This window comes from Lipotes vexillifer, unplaced genomic scaffold (assembly GCF_000442215.2).
Source record: "Lipotes vexillifer unplaced genomic scaffold, Lipotes_vexillifer_v1.1 scaffold611, whole genome shotgun sequence".
NCBI classification, from domain to species: domain Eukaryota; kingdom Metazoa; phylum Chordata; class Mammalia; order Artiodactyla; family Lipotidae; genus Lipotes; species Lipotes vexillifer.
The window spans coordinates 1,083,987-1,098,681 of NW_006785619.1; the positions used below are offsets into that span (position 1 = coordinate 1,083,987).

Here is a 14,695-nt window from a genome sequence, read left to right on the forward strand (position 1 = left end):
TCCCCTGCATTGGCAGGCGGACTCTCAACCACTGCGCCACCAGGGAAGCCCTGGTTATAGTTTTTATATTGGAAAACTTTGATTTTAATAAGTTAATTTTGTACCCAGTCCCTTTTACAATTAATCTCCTTGTTTAAAATAGTTTTTTCCTTTTAAAAACATTTTTTTAAATTATGAAACATATCATACACACAGAGAATTATTTAAAACTTACATGTTCAAGTTAACAACTAGGTATAAAATAAACACTCTTGCCACTATCACCCAGGTCAAGGAAAGAAAGTGGCCAGTAGTCCAGAAGCAACCCCACTTATAATTATTTTTCAGTTGAATTAGTTGTCAACACTTCAAATTCAGGAGATTTTATATAAAAACCCACTTTCTGGCCTCTCTTGAAAAATCAGACAATGCAGTTGCACTGGGCCCACATCCCATTTGGCAGCAAACACCTGGAACCTTGGAGCAGTGGCTCTTTTAGATAGACCACTCGCTCTTTCGCTCAACTTTAGGCCGAAACTCAGTTGCCATTTACCATCGCACTTGAGCTACACTAGCCTTGGAGAGATTGGAATTCCCGAACTTTGTCTTTGGATGATAAAAACCAAAGGAGCTGGTAGTTGGTTGGATGTTGGAAAGTCAGGGTGAGGGAGGACACGCAGTTCTGGTTCAGGCAGTGGGATGGTGCCGTTTCCATGTAGATCTGGGAATCCTCAGCTTAGAGAAGCAGCTGAAGCCACGCAGTGGATGAGATCACCCAGGGCCAGTGTGTTGGATGTCCAGAACCTTGAGGACCCCGCATGTGAGGGAGCTGCAGGGGAAGCAGATGCTTTGCTGAGTCTCCAGAGCCAGCTGAACACGATTTCCAAGGGACCCAGGAAAGAAAAGCCTGCTTCTACTGAAGGGCAGAGCTGACAAGAGGAGGACCGAGGTTCAGAAGCCAGGGAGGGAGGGTGTCTGAGGAAGGTGGAGAGGAGTCCACAGGATGTGAAGATCTACAGAGGGGTCAGGGAGAGGTAAGGCTGAGGAGGGCCTCGGGGTTTAGCTGCAGGAAGTCCCACGAGGAGTCCTGGGTGAACTTGATGAAAGCAGATTTAGAAGGGAAGGTGGGGGACAGCTCTCAGGGGACTGAGGAATGGGAAGAAAGGAAAGGAAGGGGAGGATGGTTCTTTACAGAGGGCAGGCCTGTAGGAGGATTTGGAGTCGAGGGGAGGCTGGGGTTTGTGTTTGTTTTAAGATTGTAGAAACCTGGCTTATTTAAATGTGGAAGGAACAAGTAGGTTGAGGGTGTAGGAGAGCTGGAGAAGATGGCATCTGAGAACGCAGGGGGAAACCGGATCAGAACATAGAGCCCAGGAAGAGGGCTTGGCCTTGGGTGGGAGGAGAGCTTCTGCCATATATGGGAGAAATCATAGGTGTGGAGTCAGGTACATTTCTAAGTTTTATAGCAGGGAGCGCACAGAGTTCTCAACTGGTGGCTTTTGTATTTCTTTGATGGAGGAGGTGGGGCTTTCTGCAGAGAGGCAAGGGGCAGACCAGGTTTGAGAAAGCAGAGGATTTGCAAACGGTCACTGTGAGAACAAGAGGGACAGCAGATTGGGGAAACCCCAGGGATGCAGCCCAGAGAGGCCAGCTGGGACCGGAGACCCTGAACGTGCAGCGTGCTAATCTGTGTGGTCATGTGGTCTTCTCCAGCCTTGCTTGGCCACCTTCACCTGGGCCTGGCAGGGAGGACAGTGGATTGAGCCAGGGTTGGCGTTTGGCCACGTGGCTTAGACTAAGGAATGAAGCAAGAGTGAGAATTGGCAAGAGAGCAGTGGGAGTGGGCGGGGTCCGCGGAGGAGGAGGTGGAGGTGGAAGGGGACAAATAGGCAGCAAGAAAGGCCAGGGGTCAGAGGCCTGAACGTCCCCATGGGATCAGACAGCAGGAGCTTGGGAGGACTTGAGTGCACGTACTGGAAGCAGGGCAGAGGCTGTCTGCATGGTTACCTCAGAGGTGGGGGAACACCAGTTCCAGGGTGTGGCCACTGAGTGGGGAGGAGGGGAAGGTCACTGGGTGTGAGGTGGCAAAGGATACTTAGGACGAGGGCCACAAACGCAGTTTACAATTTTCTGGTGTTGCATTTAATAAAGGAAAAAGAAACAAGTGAAATTAATTTTAATATTCAACCCACTATTTCCCAGATATTATCGTGCCAGCATATAATCAATACAAAGAATTATTCACAGGGAGTTTTCTCTTCTTTTTCATGCAAACTCCTCTCTGCCTTCCATCTTTGTGTCTCTTTCTCTACTTTCTGAGGGATTTCTGTCAAATTTATATCTCTCTTTTGATTTAAAAATTTTCTGCTCTCATTTTTAACTTCTAAGAGCTCTCTTGATGTCCCTCTTCTAGCATCTTGTTTCTGTTTCACGGATGCTCTTTTGTCTCTTATCTCTCTCTGAGGATGTTCGAGGTGGTTTTGTTTGTTTTTCTTTTGCAGGTAGGCTGTCTTCTTTCTGCACAACCTCTGTCCCCTCTCCTTCCCTTCTGGTTGCTTTTTTTCTGTTTGTTTTGACTCCCACCTTTTGTGCTAGGAAAGACAGAGACCAGTGTTCTGTCACTCTTGGTTATCTGTCCATATTTAAGGGACAGAGGCTGGAAAGCTGACTGGCAGCTCTGCTGAGCAGGAAAAGGGGGGCTTCTCAACTGGGAGCCTCACTGCAGGCTTGTCCGGGTGTGCTGTTTCCTGGCAACTCCAGAGGTCATCATCCATGGGACTTTTCTATTTAGGCTGGTCCGAGCTCACAGAGAACCATCTTTCAAACTTTGCTCTGGAGGGTGTAGATCCAGCTGCCAGAGTGCTGGTTTCTGGGCAGGAAAGGGAGGCGGGGATCTTAACATTCAGTGGGTTCACGGTGACTCACCACCCCTGCTCCCAGTGTATTACTCTCTCCTTCAACTGGGCCTGGGGTTCCCCAGTCCAAAGACCCTCTGTTTGTCTCTGCACTGACTCCTGAGACAAGAGGCCTTCAGTCTTAGGCTGGGGTGAGGGAGGGCAACTTGCTTAACTACGTAGAGTAGGAGAGGGGACATGGGTAGAGCTGCTTCCTAAACTTTCAACTGCTCTTCCTGTTATAGTCCCACCTTCACCCCTTTCCTGAGATACTTGGAGCCACCCGTCCCCAGGCCTCTAAAGAGGCTTCCCAGCTGTCTCCAGTGCCAGCTGAGGACTCCTCTTCTCCTAATCCATCTGCTTTTCCATTTTCAGATGTTTTCGGTTGTTGTCTTCTTGTATTTGTGGGCTTATGCCTTGGACAAGCGAAACCCCCCTTTACTGTTATTTTGGTTATTTGGGGAGGGGAGCAAAAGTCAACGTGTCCAGTCTGCCATCTTTACTCAGAGGTTCTGCTTCATTGCTTACCTTTAAGGGTCTCCATGTGCCCCAGCCCCGTACCTCTTGGTCGGGTGTTCATTCCGGTTTACGCCCTTGGGCGGCCCCGCAGCTGCTCTGCCTCTCTTCCTCCCCAAGGTCCCTGTCGATCCTCTTTGTGGAGGTCGACTACTGGGAGCGGCTGCTTTTCGAGACGCCCCATTACGTGGTGAATGTGGCTGAGCGCGCCGAGGACCTGCGCATTCTTCGAGAAAATTTGCTGCTCCTTGCCCGGGACTACAACAGGTGGGGCCCTCGCTGCAGCCCTCCTGAAGGCCACTTCATGCTCCCTCTTTGTCTTATCCGCCCCATGATGTTGTCCATTTCCTACAGTGTGCGTCCTTCACATTTTGTCCATCTCAAAAAAGAAAAAGAAAAAGGTTCCCGTGCTCTCTCGTACGGCCCTACGATTATTCCTGTCCCTTTCAGTGTTGTCTTCTAGCTTTAGAGTAGAGAGCAAAAAACACCACGTCCCCTCCCACCCCACTGGGCACTTGGACCATATATACTGTCGGCTTGGGTGACTTCTCTAGGAAGGAAGTTGATGGCGTTAGGTTTATGGGCCCAGAACAACATAAGATTCGTTGAACCAAGCAAGGCCATGCTGGCACTCCTCTTAACACCCTTTGTACTCATCTCTGGAGTGAGGCTTAGCTCGGGGTTGGGTACCTTTCTCAGCCCAGTTCAAGTCTGAGCGGATGGGACCGGCAGTCTTGTTTGGGTGTCTAGAACTGCATGGTCCAATGTGGCAGCCACTAGGTGCATGTGGCTATTTCTATTCAAGTTAATTAACTGAAATTAAATAAAACTTAAAATTCAGTTACTCATTTGCACAGGCCACGTTTCAAGGGCCCCACAGCCACACATGGCTTGTGGCTACCGTAACAGGCAGCACGAATGGCAGACCATTTCTGTCATCGCAGAAAGTTTTATTGGAAAGCTCCAGCCTAGAATCATGAGCTTTCAGCTCTCCACCAAGTGTCCTGGTGTGGAGGAGAGGTCGTCAGAGCTGATAGCTCCCTATCAGCTACCGGTCTCCTCTTATGCACAGGATTATTGCCATGCTGTCCCCAGATGAGCAGGCCCTGTTCAAAGAACGTATCCGGTTCCTGGATAAGAAGATCCACCCTGGGCTCAAGAAACTGCACTGGGCCTTGAAGGGGGCCAGTGCCATCTTCATCACGGAGTGCCGTGTACACGCCAACAAGGTGGGCCGTGGTCATTAGACCCTAAAGGTCTGCAAGGCAGACTGAAAGGCTGGCATGTGGGTAATTAATACCTGAGTCATGGGTAGTGGTGGAGAGACCAGGGAGTCGTGTGAAAGAAATGAAGTGTGCTTAGGGAAGTTTTTTTTTTTTTTTTTTTTTTTTTTTTGCGGTTCCGCGGGCCTCTCACTGTTGCGGCCTCGCCGGTTGCGGAGCACAGGCTCCGGACGCGCAGGCTCAGTGGCCACGGCTCACGGGCCCAGCCGCTCCGCGGCATGTGGGATCTTCCGGGACTGGGGCACGAACCGTGTCCCCTGCCTCGGCAGGCGGACTCTCAACCACTGCGCCACCAGGGAAGCCCTGAAGTTTTTTTTTTTTTTCTTAATGTCAGCAACTCTAGCTAGAGGACAGTGGGAGGGTAGAATTAGGCCCAGAGGGTCTATTCCCAAGCTGAAACTCCCCCATGGCTGGGGTCTGACTCCAGGTGCAGACGATTGTGAATGAGTTCAAGGCGTCCACTCTGACCATTGGCTGGCGAGCCCAAGTGATGTCAGAGACACTGCTGGTACGCATTAGTGGCAAACGGGTGTACAGGGACCTGGAATTTGAGGAGGACCAAAGAGAGCATCGGGCGGCGGTGCAGCAGAAATTGATGAGCCTGCACCACGATGTGGTGGCCATCATGACCAACTCCTATGAAGTCTTCAAGAACGATGGCCCCGAGGTAGGGGATCCTGTGGCCAGGGCTTTGTGGGTGGGCAGGTCTTCCGCTCCCCCAGTCCCATCAGACCCTTCTCTTGGTCTTTCCCCTGCCCCCAACCCCCACGTGCTTCTCAAACATCCTGCTCTAGTCTTGGATTCACCCAACCTTCGGCCTTTCAAACCTCCTTCCTTCAGGACTCGGCGTCCCGTCTTTCTGTTGAACCAGCTCGTTCCCCTCCCTGTTGGCTGGTTCTCATTTCCCAGGACCTGCCTTGTCTTCCCTGAGGGGCTCTCTTCCCCCTGCTCTTCCCACCAGATTCAGCAGCAGTGGCTGCTGTACACGATTCGGCTGGACCGCATGATGGAGGATGCCCTGCGCCTGAACGTGAAGTGGTCACTGTTGGAACTGTCCAAGGCCATCAATGGGGATGGAAAGACCACCCCCAACCCACTCTTCCAAGTCCTTGTCATTTTGAAGAATGACATGCAGGGAGGTGTGGCACAGGTGGGAACCATTTTGCCCCCAACAGCCTGAAATCATCACACTTTATTTGCCAGTTTCCGTCAATCCTTAAACTTGGCTCTAGGCCCTGACTTTCTCCTACAGCCTCCAGGCCTGGTTCTGCGGTGTCCAGCCTTCCCAGTCCTGAGCTTGTGTCCTCCCGGGCCTGTGCTAAGCCCTCTCCACTGTGCTCCCACAGGTGGAGTTCTCACCCACTCTGCAGACCTTGGCAAGTGTGGTCGATGACATTGGCAACCACCTCTTCTCCACCATCTCTGTCTTCTGCCACCTCCCCGAAATTCTCATCAAGTGCAAGTTTCTTCGTGAGCCCATCTACACAATCGTGGGTGAGTGGGCAGTGGGAGGGCACCAGGTGCAGGGGTAGCAAAAGCTTAGGACCTGGCAGAGCCAGGAGGAGAGACCAGGGCTGTTTCCAGACGTACTGGGCCAGTCATCTCCATGACTGGTGGAAAACCCAGGTCAAAGGGCTGGACTGGGGAAGGGAGAAGGGCCACAGAGGGAGGTCAAAACTCGGTGACTGGTGCTCAAGGGGTTTGGGGTTTGGGAGACCAGGAAGGACTTGTTTGGGACTGGGGCAGCGCTATAAGAGCCCTAGACACCAACAGGTGAGACATCTGAATCCTACAGAGTAGAGTCATTCTTTCACTTTCGGCCTCCTCCTTCATTTTCTAATGCTTGTGTTTGAGCTGTATTTCTTTGGGAAGGTGCTGTTGGAGGGGAGGTTCTGGGGCAGTGGCCAGGGGCTGGGCTGCAGCTTGGGCTGGGGTAGAAGTTAGTGAGAAGCATTTTGCTGGGTCTTGAAGAGCGGGATGAGGACATCAGGAAGATCCAGGCCCAGATCAGCAGCGGCATGACCAACAACGCAGCCCTGCTACAGAACTACCTCAAGACCTGGGACACGTACCGGGAGATCTGGGAGATCAACAAGGACTCTTTCATTCGTCGATACCAGCGCCTCAACCCGCCGGTCTCTTCTTTTGACGCCGACATTGCTCGGTAAGGAGCAAAGGTGGCTGTGAGTGTCTGTCTCGAAGAGGCGGAGTGCTGCAGGAGGAGTTCTGACCTGCAGGCTGAGGGAGGGGCAGAAAACTAGAGGACCAGCACCGGACCTAGGGCACTGGACCTTTGTTTCTCAAGGGGATAGCGATCCGATAAGAGCTGGGCAAGGGCTTCCCTGGTGGCACAGTGGTTGAGGGTCTGCCTGCCGATGCAGGGGACACGGGTTCGTGCCCCGGTCCGGGAAGATCCCACATGCCGCGGAGCGGCTGGGCCCATGAGCCATGACCGCTGAGCCTGCGCATCCGGAGCCTGTGCCCCGCAACGGGAGAGGCCACAACAGTGAGGGGCCAGCGTACCGCAAAAAAAAAAAAAAAAAAAAAAAAGAGCTGGGCAAGATTTAGGGAAAAAGCTGCTTTGGTGTGGAGTACCACAGGGTCCTGCTGGGAAAGGAGAGATGCTAGGGATCTGAAAGGTGAGAGACGTGAACACTTTCATTTTAAGAACGCAGATGGGAGTTAAATGGAAGATTCTTAAATTCTGATACGAACCCCTGTCTCTTTGTCCTCTAGTCATTCATTCATTCATTTGTTCAAAAAACACCATTGTTATGATGAGTTGTGAGGAATTAAAAGCAAAGAAATGAACAAGTTTTTTCCTCCCAAGGGCTCTAGTGCAGTAGGGAAGATAAGAATATTGCTGAAACAGCAGTGGCTGTGGCATCTTGAGGACAGTTGAAATCCCACCTGCACCACTTACTAGTCGTGTCATCTTAGGTCGGTTATTCACATCCTCTGGGCCTCAGTTTCCTGTGAAATAGGTGTTATACTACCGACCTCATAAGGTCGTGAGACTGTTAAGTATATGTGGAAGCACTGTGTGAACTCTGAAGCGCTAATGTGCTGATGTGCTCAGTGTTCTTATACAAGCTTCCATGTGATCAGCGCTGTGAGTCAGGTATGCAGGATGCGGGACAGTTCGATGAGAGGAGAGAGAATTTTCAGCAGGGGGCATCAGGGGAAGAAGGACGTGGATGAGGGGAGTGACTTTGGGGTGGGGCTTTTCAGGATGGGTAGGACATCAGCAGGCAGAGATGGGCAGCGGGAGGGCATTTCAGGCAGAGACAACAGCACGAAGATGGGACCACGTGAGCATGTTTGCCAAATAGTGAGTATCCAGAAAGGAAGTCAGCAGAGGGATATATGTACAGCAGTCAACTTAATCCTCTCAGCAGCCTCGCAGGGTGGGTTCTGTTACCATCGCCAGGTTACAGATGAGAAGACTGGGGTTCAGAGCAGTTAAAATAACCTGCCTGGCGGCACAGAACTAGTGAGCAGCACAGTGTGAACTCCGCCCAGATCTCTGAGCCTCTAAAGCCTTGAATGCAAACCGGGGAGTCTGAAAGCAGCGGTTGGGAAAGTGACATGATCACAGCCGTCTGCTGGGGGACGGGTTGAAGTGGGAGACACCTGGGAGCAGAAGAATGCTTTAGCGCTGCTGGCTGGGAGGAAAATGTCACCCAGGCAGGGCATCTGGCACGTCTGCAAAGAAAAAGATGTCCTAGCGGGGATGTGGGCCTTTTCAGCTACACGGAGGTGGCTAATAACGTGCAGAAGGAGGAGACGGTCCTCAACATTCAGTTTGTGTTGCTGGACTGCTCGCACCTCAAGTTCTCGCTGGTGCAGCACTGCAGTGAGTGGCAGGACAAGTTCACGACCCTGCTCAAGGAGATGGCGGCCCGGCGCCTCCTGGAGCTGCACACCTACGTGCAGGAGAACGCGGAGAAGTACGGCGGGTGGACGTGGGCTCAGGCCGCGCAGGGGGTGGGTAGGCCCGCCCTTCGCGCCCGCCCGCCCATGCTCTCTTCGCCCGTGCTGCAGAATCAGCCACCCTCCCCAGACGCTGGAGGAACTGGGGGTCAGTTTGCATCTCATGGAGACCCTGCAGCACGATATGCCCAACTTGGAGACCCAGATCCCTCCCATACACGAGCAGTTCACCATCCTCGAGAAGTATGAGGTGCCAGTTCAGGACAGCGTGAGTTCCTAAGGCGCGCGGCCCACCCACCCGAGCCCGGCCCATTCCAGCCCCAGGTTGCTGGGGACGCTGACACCCCACGTCGGAGACCCTCGGCTGTCAGGAGGGAGAGCAGAGAAGTGAGCGGGGGAGGAGGCCCAAGGCCCCAAAGCCTCTGAGAGCCAAAGCTAACTCGAATGATCTTTCGGGTCACCCTGAGGATCTCTTTCAGGCCCAGCAACTGCTTGATTTCTTTGGGCCTCATTGCATGTGGAACTTGGACACAGATGCTGGTCCAGAGAATCGGAAAAGAGTTCTTCGAAGTGTTGGTGGGACAGGCAGAACTCCTGCTCGTGGGTCACCTCCACTCTGTGATGTCCCCAGGTGCTGGAGATGCTGGACAGTCTCAGCGGGCAGTGGGTCGCCTTCCAGCAAGCTGTGCTGGGCAGTGAACAAATGCTGAAGAGGCACAAGGAGAAGTTCAAGACAGGCCTCATTTGCTCAGCTGACGATTTCAAGAAGAAAGCACACAATCTTCTGGAAGAATTTGAATTCAAAGGTACCCGTCTCGCAACCTCTCCCCTGGCTTTCCCTTTGTCTTGACCCAGTCTGTCAAAGCCTAGGCCCCGGGGGAGGTGCAGACAAGGCTGAGCATGGGAAAGAGCCTGGCATGTCTGTCGGTGACACTCCTGTTGTCGCTGAGCCTTGGCTGGAAGGCAGCAGCCCAGCTCACAGCCTCTCCAGTTTTCTTACACTGACTTTTCATGTCCCACCCGTTTCTGACTCTCGAGCCACAGTTAGTAGTTTCAGTGCGTTCTTTCAATGCGTTCCCTCTTGTTTTCCTTCTCTTGTGGGAGGAGAGAAGCGAGATTTACCCACAAAGAGGTAGGCAAGCCACGGTGGCCTTTCAGGGGACCTTGGCCTTGAGTGGGAATCTGAACTTCACCGTGGACTCCCCACAGGCCCCTTCGCCAGTGATGTGGGGCCCCAGGCGGCCCTGGAGCAGATAGCCCACGTGCGGGCCATGCTGAACGCCACGCGGGAGGAAGAAAACAACCTCCATGCCAACCTGAGCATCTTCAAGATCGAGCAGCCAGCCTCCAAGGACCTGCAGAACCTGGAGAAGGTGGTGTGCCGAGCAAGGCCCTCGTGGTGACCAAGGGTAGGGGGCGGGAGGCAGGAGAGTGGGTCCCAACCAGCCTGGGAAAACAACCGGGGCCAGGAAGATGGGTACACGAGGAGCTTTGTTTTAAAAATGGGGGGAAAACTCAGGTAACAAAAGAACCATTTTAAAGTGAACAGTTCAGTGGCGTTTAGCACATTCACAATGTCGTGTGACCATCACCTCTAATTCTAAAACATTTTCATTACCCCCAAGAGAAACCCTATACCCATTAGCAGTAACCCCCCATTCCCTCTCTCCCCAGCCCCTGTCGACCACTAATCTATTTTCTACTTACAGTTGACCCTTGAACAACAATGGGTTTGAATCGAGCAGGTCCGCTTATATGCAGATGTTTTTCAGTAGTAAATACTACAATACTACACAATCTGTGGTTGAATCCACGGATGGGGAACCATGGATATGGATGAACTGTGGATGTGGAGGGCAGACTATAAGTTATACACAGGTTCTCTCAATTGTGTAGAGGGTTGGTGTCCCTAACCCCTCTGGTTTTTAATGGTCAACTGAACATGGGTTTTCCCTATTCTGGACATTCTGTGTAAAGGAAAGCATGCAATATGTGACTTTTTGTGTCTGGCTTCTTTCATTTAGTGTAGTATTTTCAAGGATCATCCATGTTGTAGCATGTGTCAGTACCTCATTGCTTTCTATGGGTGAATAATATTCCATTGTATGGATTTTGTTTATCCATTAACCTGTCAGTGGACATTTGGGTTGTTTCCACTTTTTAGCTACTGTTAAGTGGTGCTGCTGTGACTGTGCGCGTACTTGTATTTGTTTGAGTTCCCGGTCCCAATTCTTGTGGGTATGTATGTAGGAGTGGAATTGCTGGATCATATGATAAGTCTATGTTTAACGTTTTGAGGAGCCTACAAGCTGTTTTCCACAGCAGCTGCAGCAGTTTACTCTCCCACTAGCAGTGTACGAGGGTCCCTGCGTCTCCACATCCTTGCCAGCATGCCCCCCCTTTACTTTTGGTTCTAGACATCCCAGTGGCTATGAATGATCTCACTGTGGTTTTGATTTGCATGTCCCTACTGACTAATGACGTTGAGGATCTTTTTCTTTTTTTTATATATTATTTATTTACTTATTTATTTTGGCCGCATTGGGTCTTCATTGCTGCACGCGGGCTTTCTCTAGTCGCGGTGGGCGGGGGCTACTCTTCGTTGCGGTGTGCGGGCTTCTCTTTGCGGTGGCTTCTCTTGTTGCGGAGCACAGGCTCTATCTAGGTGCACGGACTTCAGTAGTTGCAGCCCGTGGGCTCAGTAGTTGTGGCGCACAGGCTTAGTTGCTCCGTGGCATGTGGAATCTTCCCGGACCAGGGATCGAACCCGTGTCCCCTGCATTGGCAGGCAGATTCCTAACCACTGCGCCACCAGGGAAGTCCGAGGATCTTTTCATGTGCTTGTTCCCTGAGGGGCTCTTTTTTTTGTTTTGTTTTGTTTTGCGGTACGCAGGCCTCTCACTGTTGTGGCCTCTCCCGTTGCGGAGCACAGGCTCTGGACGCGCAGGCTCAGCAGCCATGGCTCATGGGCCCAGCTGCTCCGTGGCATGTGGGATCTTCCCGGACTGGGGCACAAACCCGTGTCCCCTGCATCGGCAGGCGGACTCTCAACCACTGCCCTGAGGCTCTCTTAAGGCAAGAGAGTGGAGGGAAAAAAAAATGTGAACTGAGGAGGCAGCTGTATGTTGCCAGGAGGGAAAAGCTTCTCAGAATGAGAGGAGGAGAGGCCCTGCGTGTTTGCCAGGGCGGAGGAGGGTGAGAGTCACATCACTCAATGCACCTGTCTGCTCTTGGCCACGAAGGAGTTGGACGCGCTGCAGCAAGTCTGGGAGATCACCCGAGACTGGGAGGAAAACTGGAACCAGTGGAAAACCGGCCGGTTCCTGACCCTGCAGACGGAGGCCATGGAGACCACGGCCCATGGGCTGTTTCGCCGCCTCACCAGACTGGCCAAAGAGTACAAGGTGTGTGGGGAGAGGGTGGGGGGCCGCAGGCAGGCCGACTGAGGAAGAGGCCATGTGGGAAAGATGGTCAGGTCTTCTGACACCTCTCGCTTTTGCTCAGGACCGAAACTGGGAGATTATTGACGCCACTCGCTCAAAAATAGAGCAGTTCAAGAGGACCATGCCTCTCATCTCGGACCTGCGAAACCCCGCCCTTCGAGAGCGGTGAGGCTGCCCCTCAGCTCCTGGGGGTCGCCCCCTGGCCTGGCCGTCACCTGGTTCTCCCGGTTGTCCCCTCCATGGCGTTCCTAGCTTTCTCTGCCCCTCTGTTCACCAACACACGCCTTGAAGAAGGCTTCCCAAGAGCCCACCGCCGTCCTCCGTCTGTCACATCGTCCTGGGTTCTCCGGCCTTCTTTGCTCCTTCCCTTCCGTCGCCCCTCAATTTATGTTGTCTGTCAGAGCTAAGCTTTACGTCTTCTGTCCTACAGACACTTGCACGTTGTAGCCCCAAGCCTAGTAACTTTTGTCCCTTAGGGGTTTTGCTTTTGTGCCTTGTTTAAGAGGACCCCGTCTAACCCAGAGTTGTAGACACACTCTCTCCATAGACACAGAAAGTGTAGACACACTTTCTTCTCATACTTTATAATTTTGCTTTTCAAGTTTACCGCTTTTAGTGCATCTGGAATTTGCCACATGATAGAAGAGGGCTTTGAAACCGCTGAGGCTAGAATAAACTATTTTATAAACGGTGTTTTAATAATTATCTATCTATTCATCTAGGAGTAGGTAATTTTACTTCTTTGATATTGCCTCCAGCATAATGTTTTTGACAATGCTTCTCTAATAAGTATTATGCAATTTAGTATCACCTAACCACTTTATTTGCTTAAGTTATTTACCCTCTCTAAGCCTCAGTTTCTGCATGTGTAAGTGGAATAACATGTATAGAGTGGTCTTCATTTATAGAGTGGCCGTGAAAATGAAATGGTTCACGTAAAGCAGTTGGCCCAAGGCATCATCTATAGCGAACCTGCAACCATCCGTCCTAACTCCCTCTCCAGAGAGTCAGCGCCTCAATCTCTGTATTCCCCACAGTGCCTCAGATTGTATTTTAGAGGATGTTGAGTAAATATCTGTTGAATCGTGAATTAATAAATACACGGAATCATAATATCCCAATGGGAGAAAGCCATCGGGGGGTGATGCTGGTACTTTCCAGTAGGCTCTGGTGTTCCAGCGTCCTGATCTGACCTTTTGTCCCTGGCTGCAGGCACTGGGATCAGGTCAGGGATGAGGTCCAACGGGATTTTGATCAGGAATCTGAAAGCTTCACCTTGGAGCAGATCGTGGAGCTTGGGATGGATCAGCATGTGGAGAAAATTGGGGAGATCTCGGCCTCAGCAACCAGAGCGCTGGCTCTAGAGCTGGTACGACAGAGTCCTTTCCCATGGTCCCTCATTTCCTAAGCTTCCTGGAACAAAGGCTTCCAGCTTTTCATCATCTGATGGCCCCTCCCCGCTCCTGTTACCCTTGGGGACTAAATACCTGATTGATCTGTTCCACAATTTCTTGCCGCAGGCATTAGAAAACATCGCCAAGACCTGGGATGTGATTCAGCTAGACATAGTCCCCTACAAGGATAAGGGCCATCACCGGCTCAGGTAGACAGGGCTGTGTGACCTGGGCTGCAGAGTGGGGACCGAGGCTTGGCAGATGGGGCTGGACTATGGTTTTGATACCTTCCACCGCAGAGGTACAGAAGAAGTATTTCAGGCGCTGGAAGATAACCAGGTGGCTCTGTCTACCATGAAGGCATCTCGTTTTGTCAAGGCCTTTGAGAAGGATGTAGACCACTGGGAACGCTGCCTCTCCCTCATTTTGGAAGTTATTGAGGTGGTGCTCACAGTGCAGCGTCAGTGGATGTACCTAGAGGTCAGGATTCACTGCCCGAGCTCTCCCTACCTGCTGTTTTGCCTCCTTTATTTGTACAGGACCTAGATAATTGCCCTGTTATCGGCCCCGTTTTCCCAACTCCAAAGCCTTTCTTCATCTGAGACCTAGGCACCTGACTCTTGGTTATTACCTCTCATCTTCAGCCCCCTCCTTGAAAAGCCTTTGTTCTTTTTCCATTTTTCTTCTCGGACCCACATACCTGGCCTCCCAATCCCAAGTTTCCTCCTAGAACTTGAGCATCTTGCCCTTTGGTTCTGATGCTCTTTATCTTCTCCTCAACTGTCATTCCTGGTCTGAGAGCAGGGAGCAGAGTGTGGAGAGTGTGTGAGAAACAGCCTCTCACGCCAGTTGTTTGGCCCTTCAGAATATCTTCCTGGGAGAGGACATCCGCAAGCAGCTGCCCAATGAATCAGGCTTATTTGACCAGGTCAACGGCAACTGGAAAGACATCATGGACCGGATGAACAAGGACCCCAATGCTCTCCGGAGCACCCACTATCCAGGTCTGAGCCCTGACGTAACCTCAGCTGGTGCTATACGTATGTGAAGTCATGGCCACATTCTTCATTTACTGAAAGATTGACCATTGCACCTGGCTGTCCTACCATCACCACCACCTCTTCTAAGCATTAAATAGTAGTTCCGTAAATTAAACTCAGCACATATTTGAGCAGAGTACAATATAGTGGTTAAGAGGATGGGATATGGAATCAGACAGACCTGAGTTCAAAATCTGACTCATGCCTTACCGA

At 51.6% G+C, this 14,695-nt stretch overlaps 1 protein-coding gene across 1 annotated transcript in view; it reads left to right on the plus strand.

Annotated features, from left to right (window-relative positions):
- The window catches only part of DNAH2 (dynein axonemal heavy chain 2), a 93,527-nt gene that overhangs the window by 29,662 nt on the left and 49,170 nt on the right, over window positions 1–14,695 (plus strand). The window contains exons 13-28 of the mRNA XM_007457796.1: window positions 3,510–3,656; window positions 4,462–4,618; window positions 5,100–5,339; window positions 5,634–5,822; window positions 6,019–6,166; window positions 6,644–6,836; window positions 8,422–8,622; window positions 8,717–8,873; window positions 9,237–9,411; window positions 9,815–9,978; window positions 11,848–12,009; window positions 12,110–12,213; window positions 13,261–13,417; window positions 13,569–13,651; window positions 13,742–13,922; window positions 14,308–14,446. Coding sequence (XP_007457858.1) covers window positions 3,510–3,656; window positions 4,462–4,618; window positions 5,100–5,339; window positions 5,634–5,822; window positions 6,019–6,166; window positions 6,644–6,836; window positions 8,422–8,622; window positions 8,717–8,873; window positions 9,237–9,411; window positions 9,815–9,978; window positions 11,848–12,009; window positions 12,110–12,213; window positions 13,261–13,417; window positions 13,569–13,651; window positions 13,742–13,922; window positions 14,308–14,446 — 2,597 coding nt within the window. The remainder of the gene's footprint in view (window positions 1–3,509; window positions 3,657–4,461; window positions 4,619–5,099; window positions 5,340–5,633; window positions 5,823–6,018; window positions 6,167–6,643; window positions 6,837–8,421; window positions 8,623–8,716; window positions 8,874–9,236; window positions 9,412–9,814; window positions 9,979–11,847; window positions 12,010–12,109; window positions 12,214–13,260; window positions 13,418–13,568; window positions 13,652–13,741; window positions 13,923–14,307; window positions 14,447–14,695) is intronic.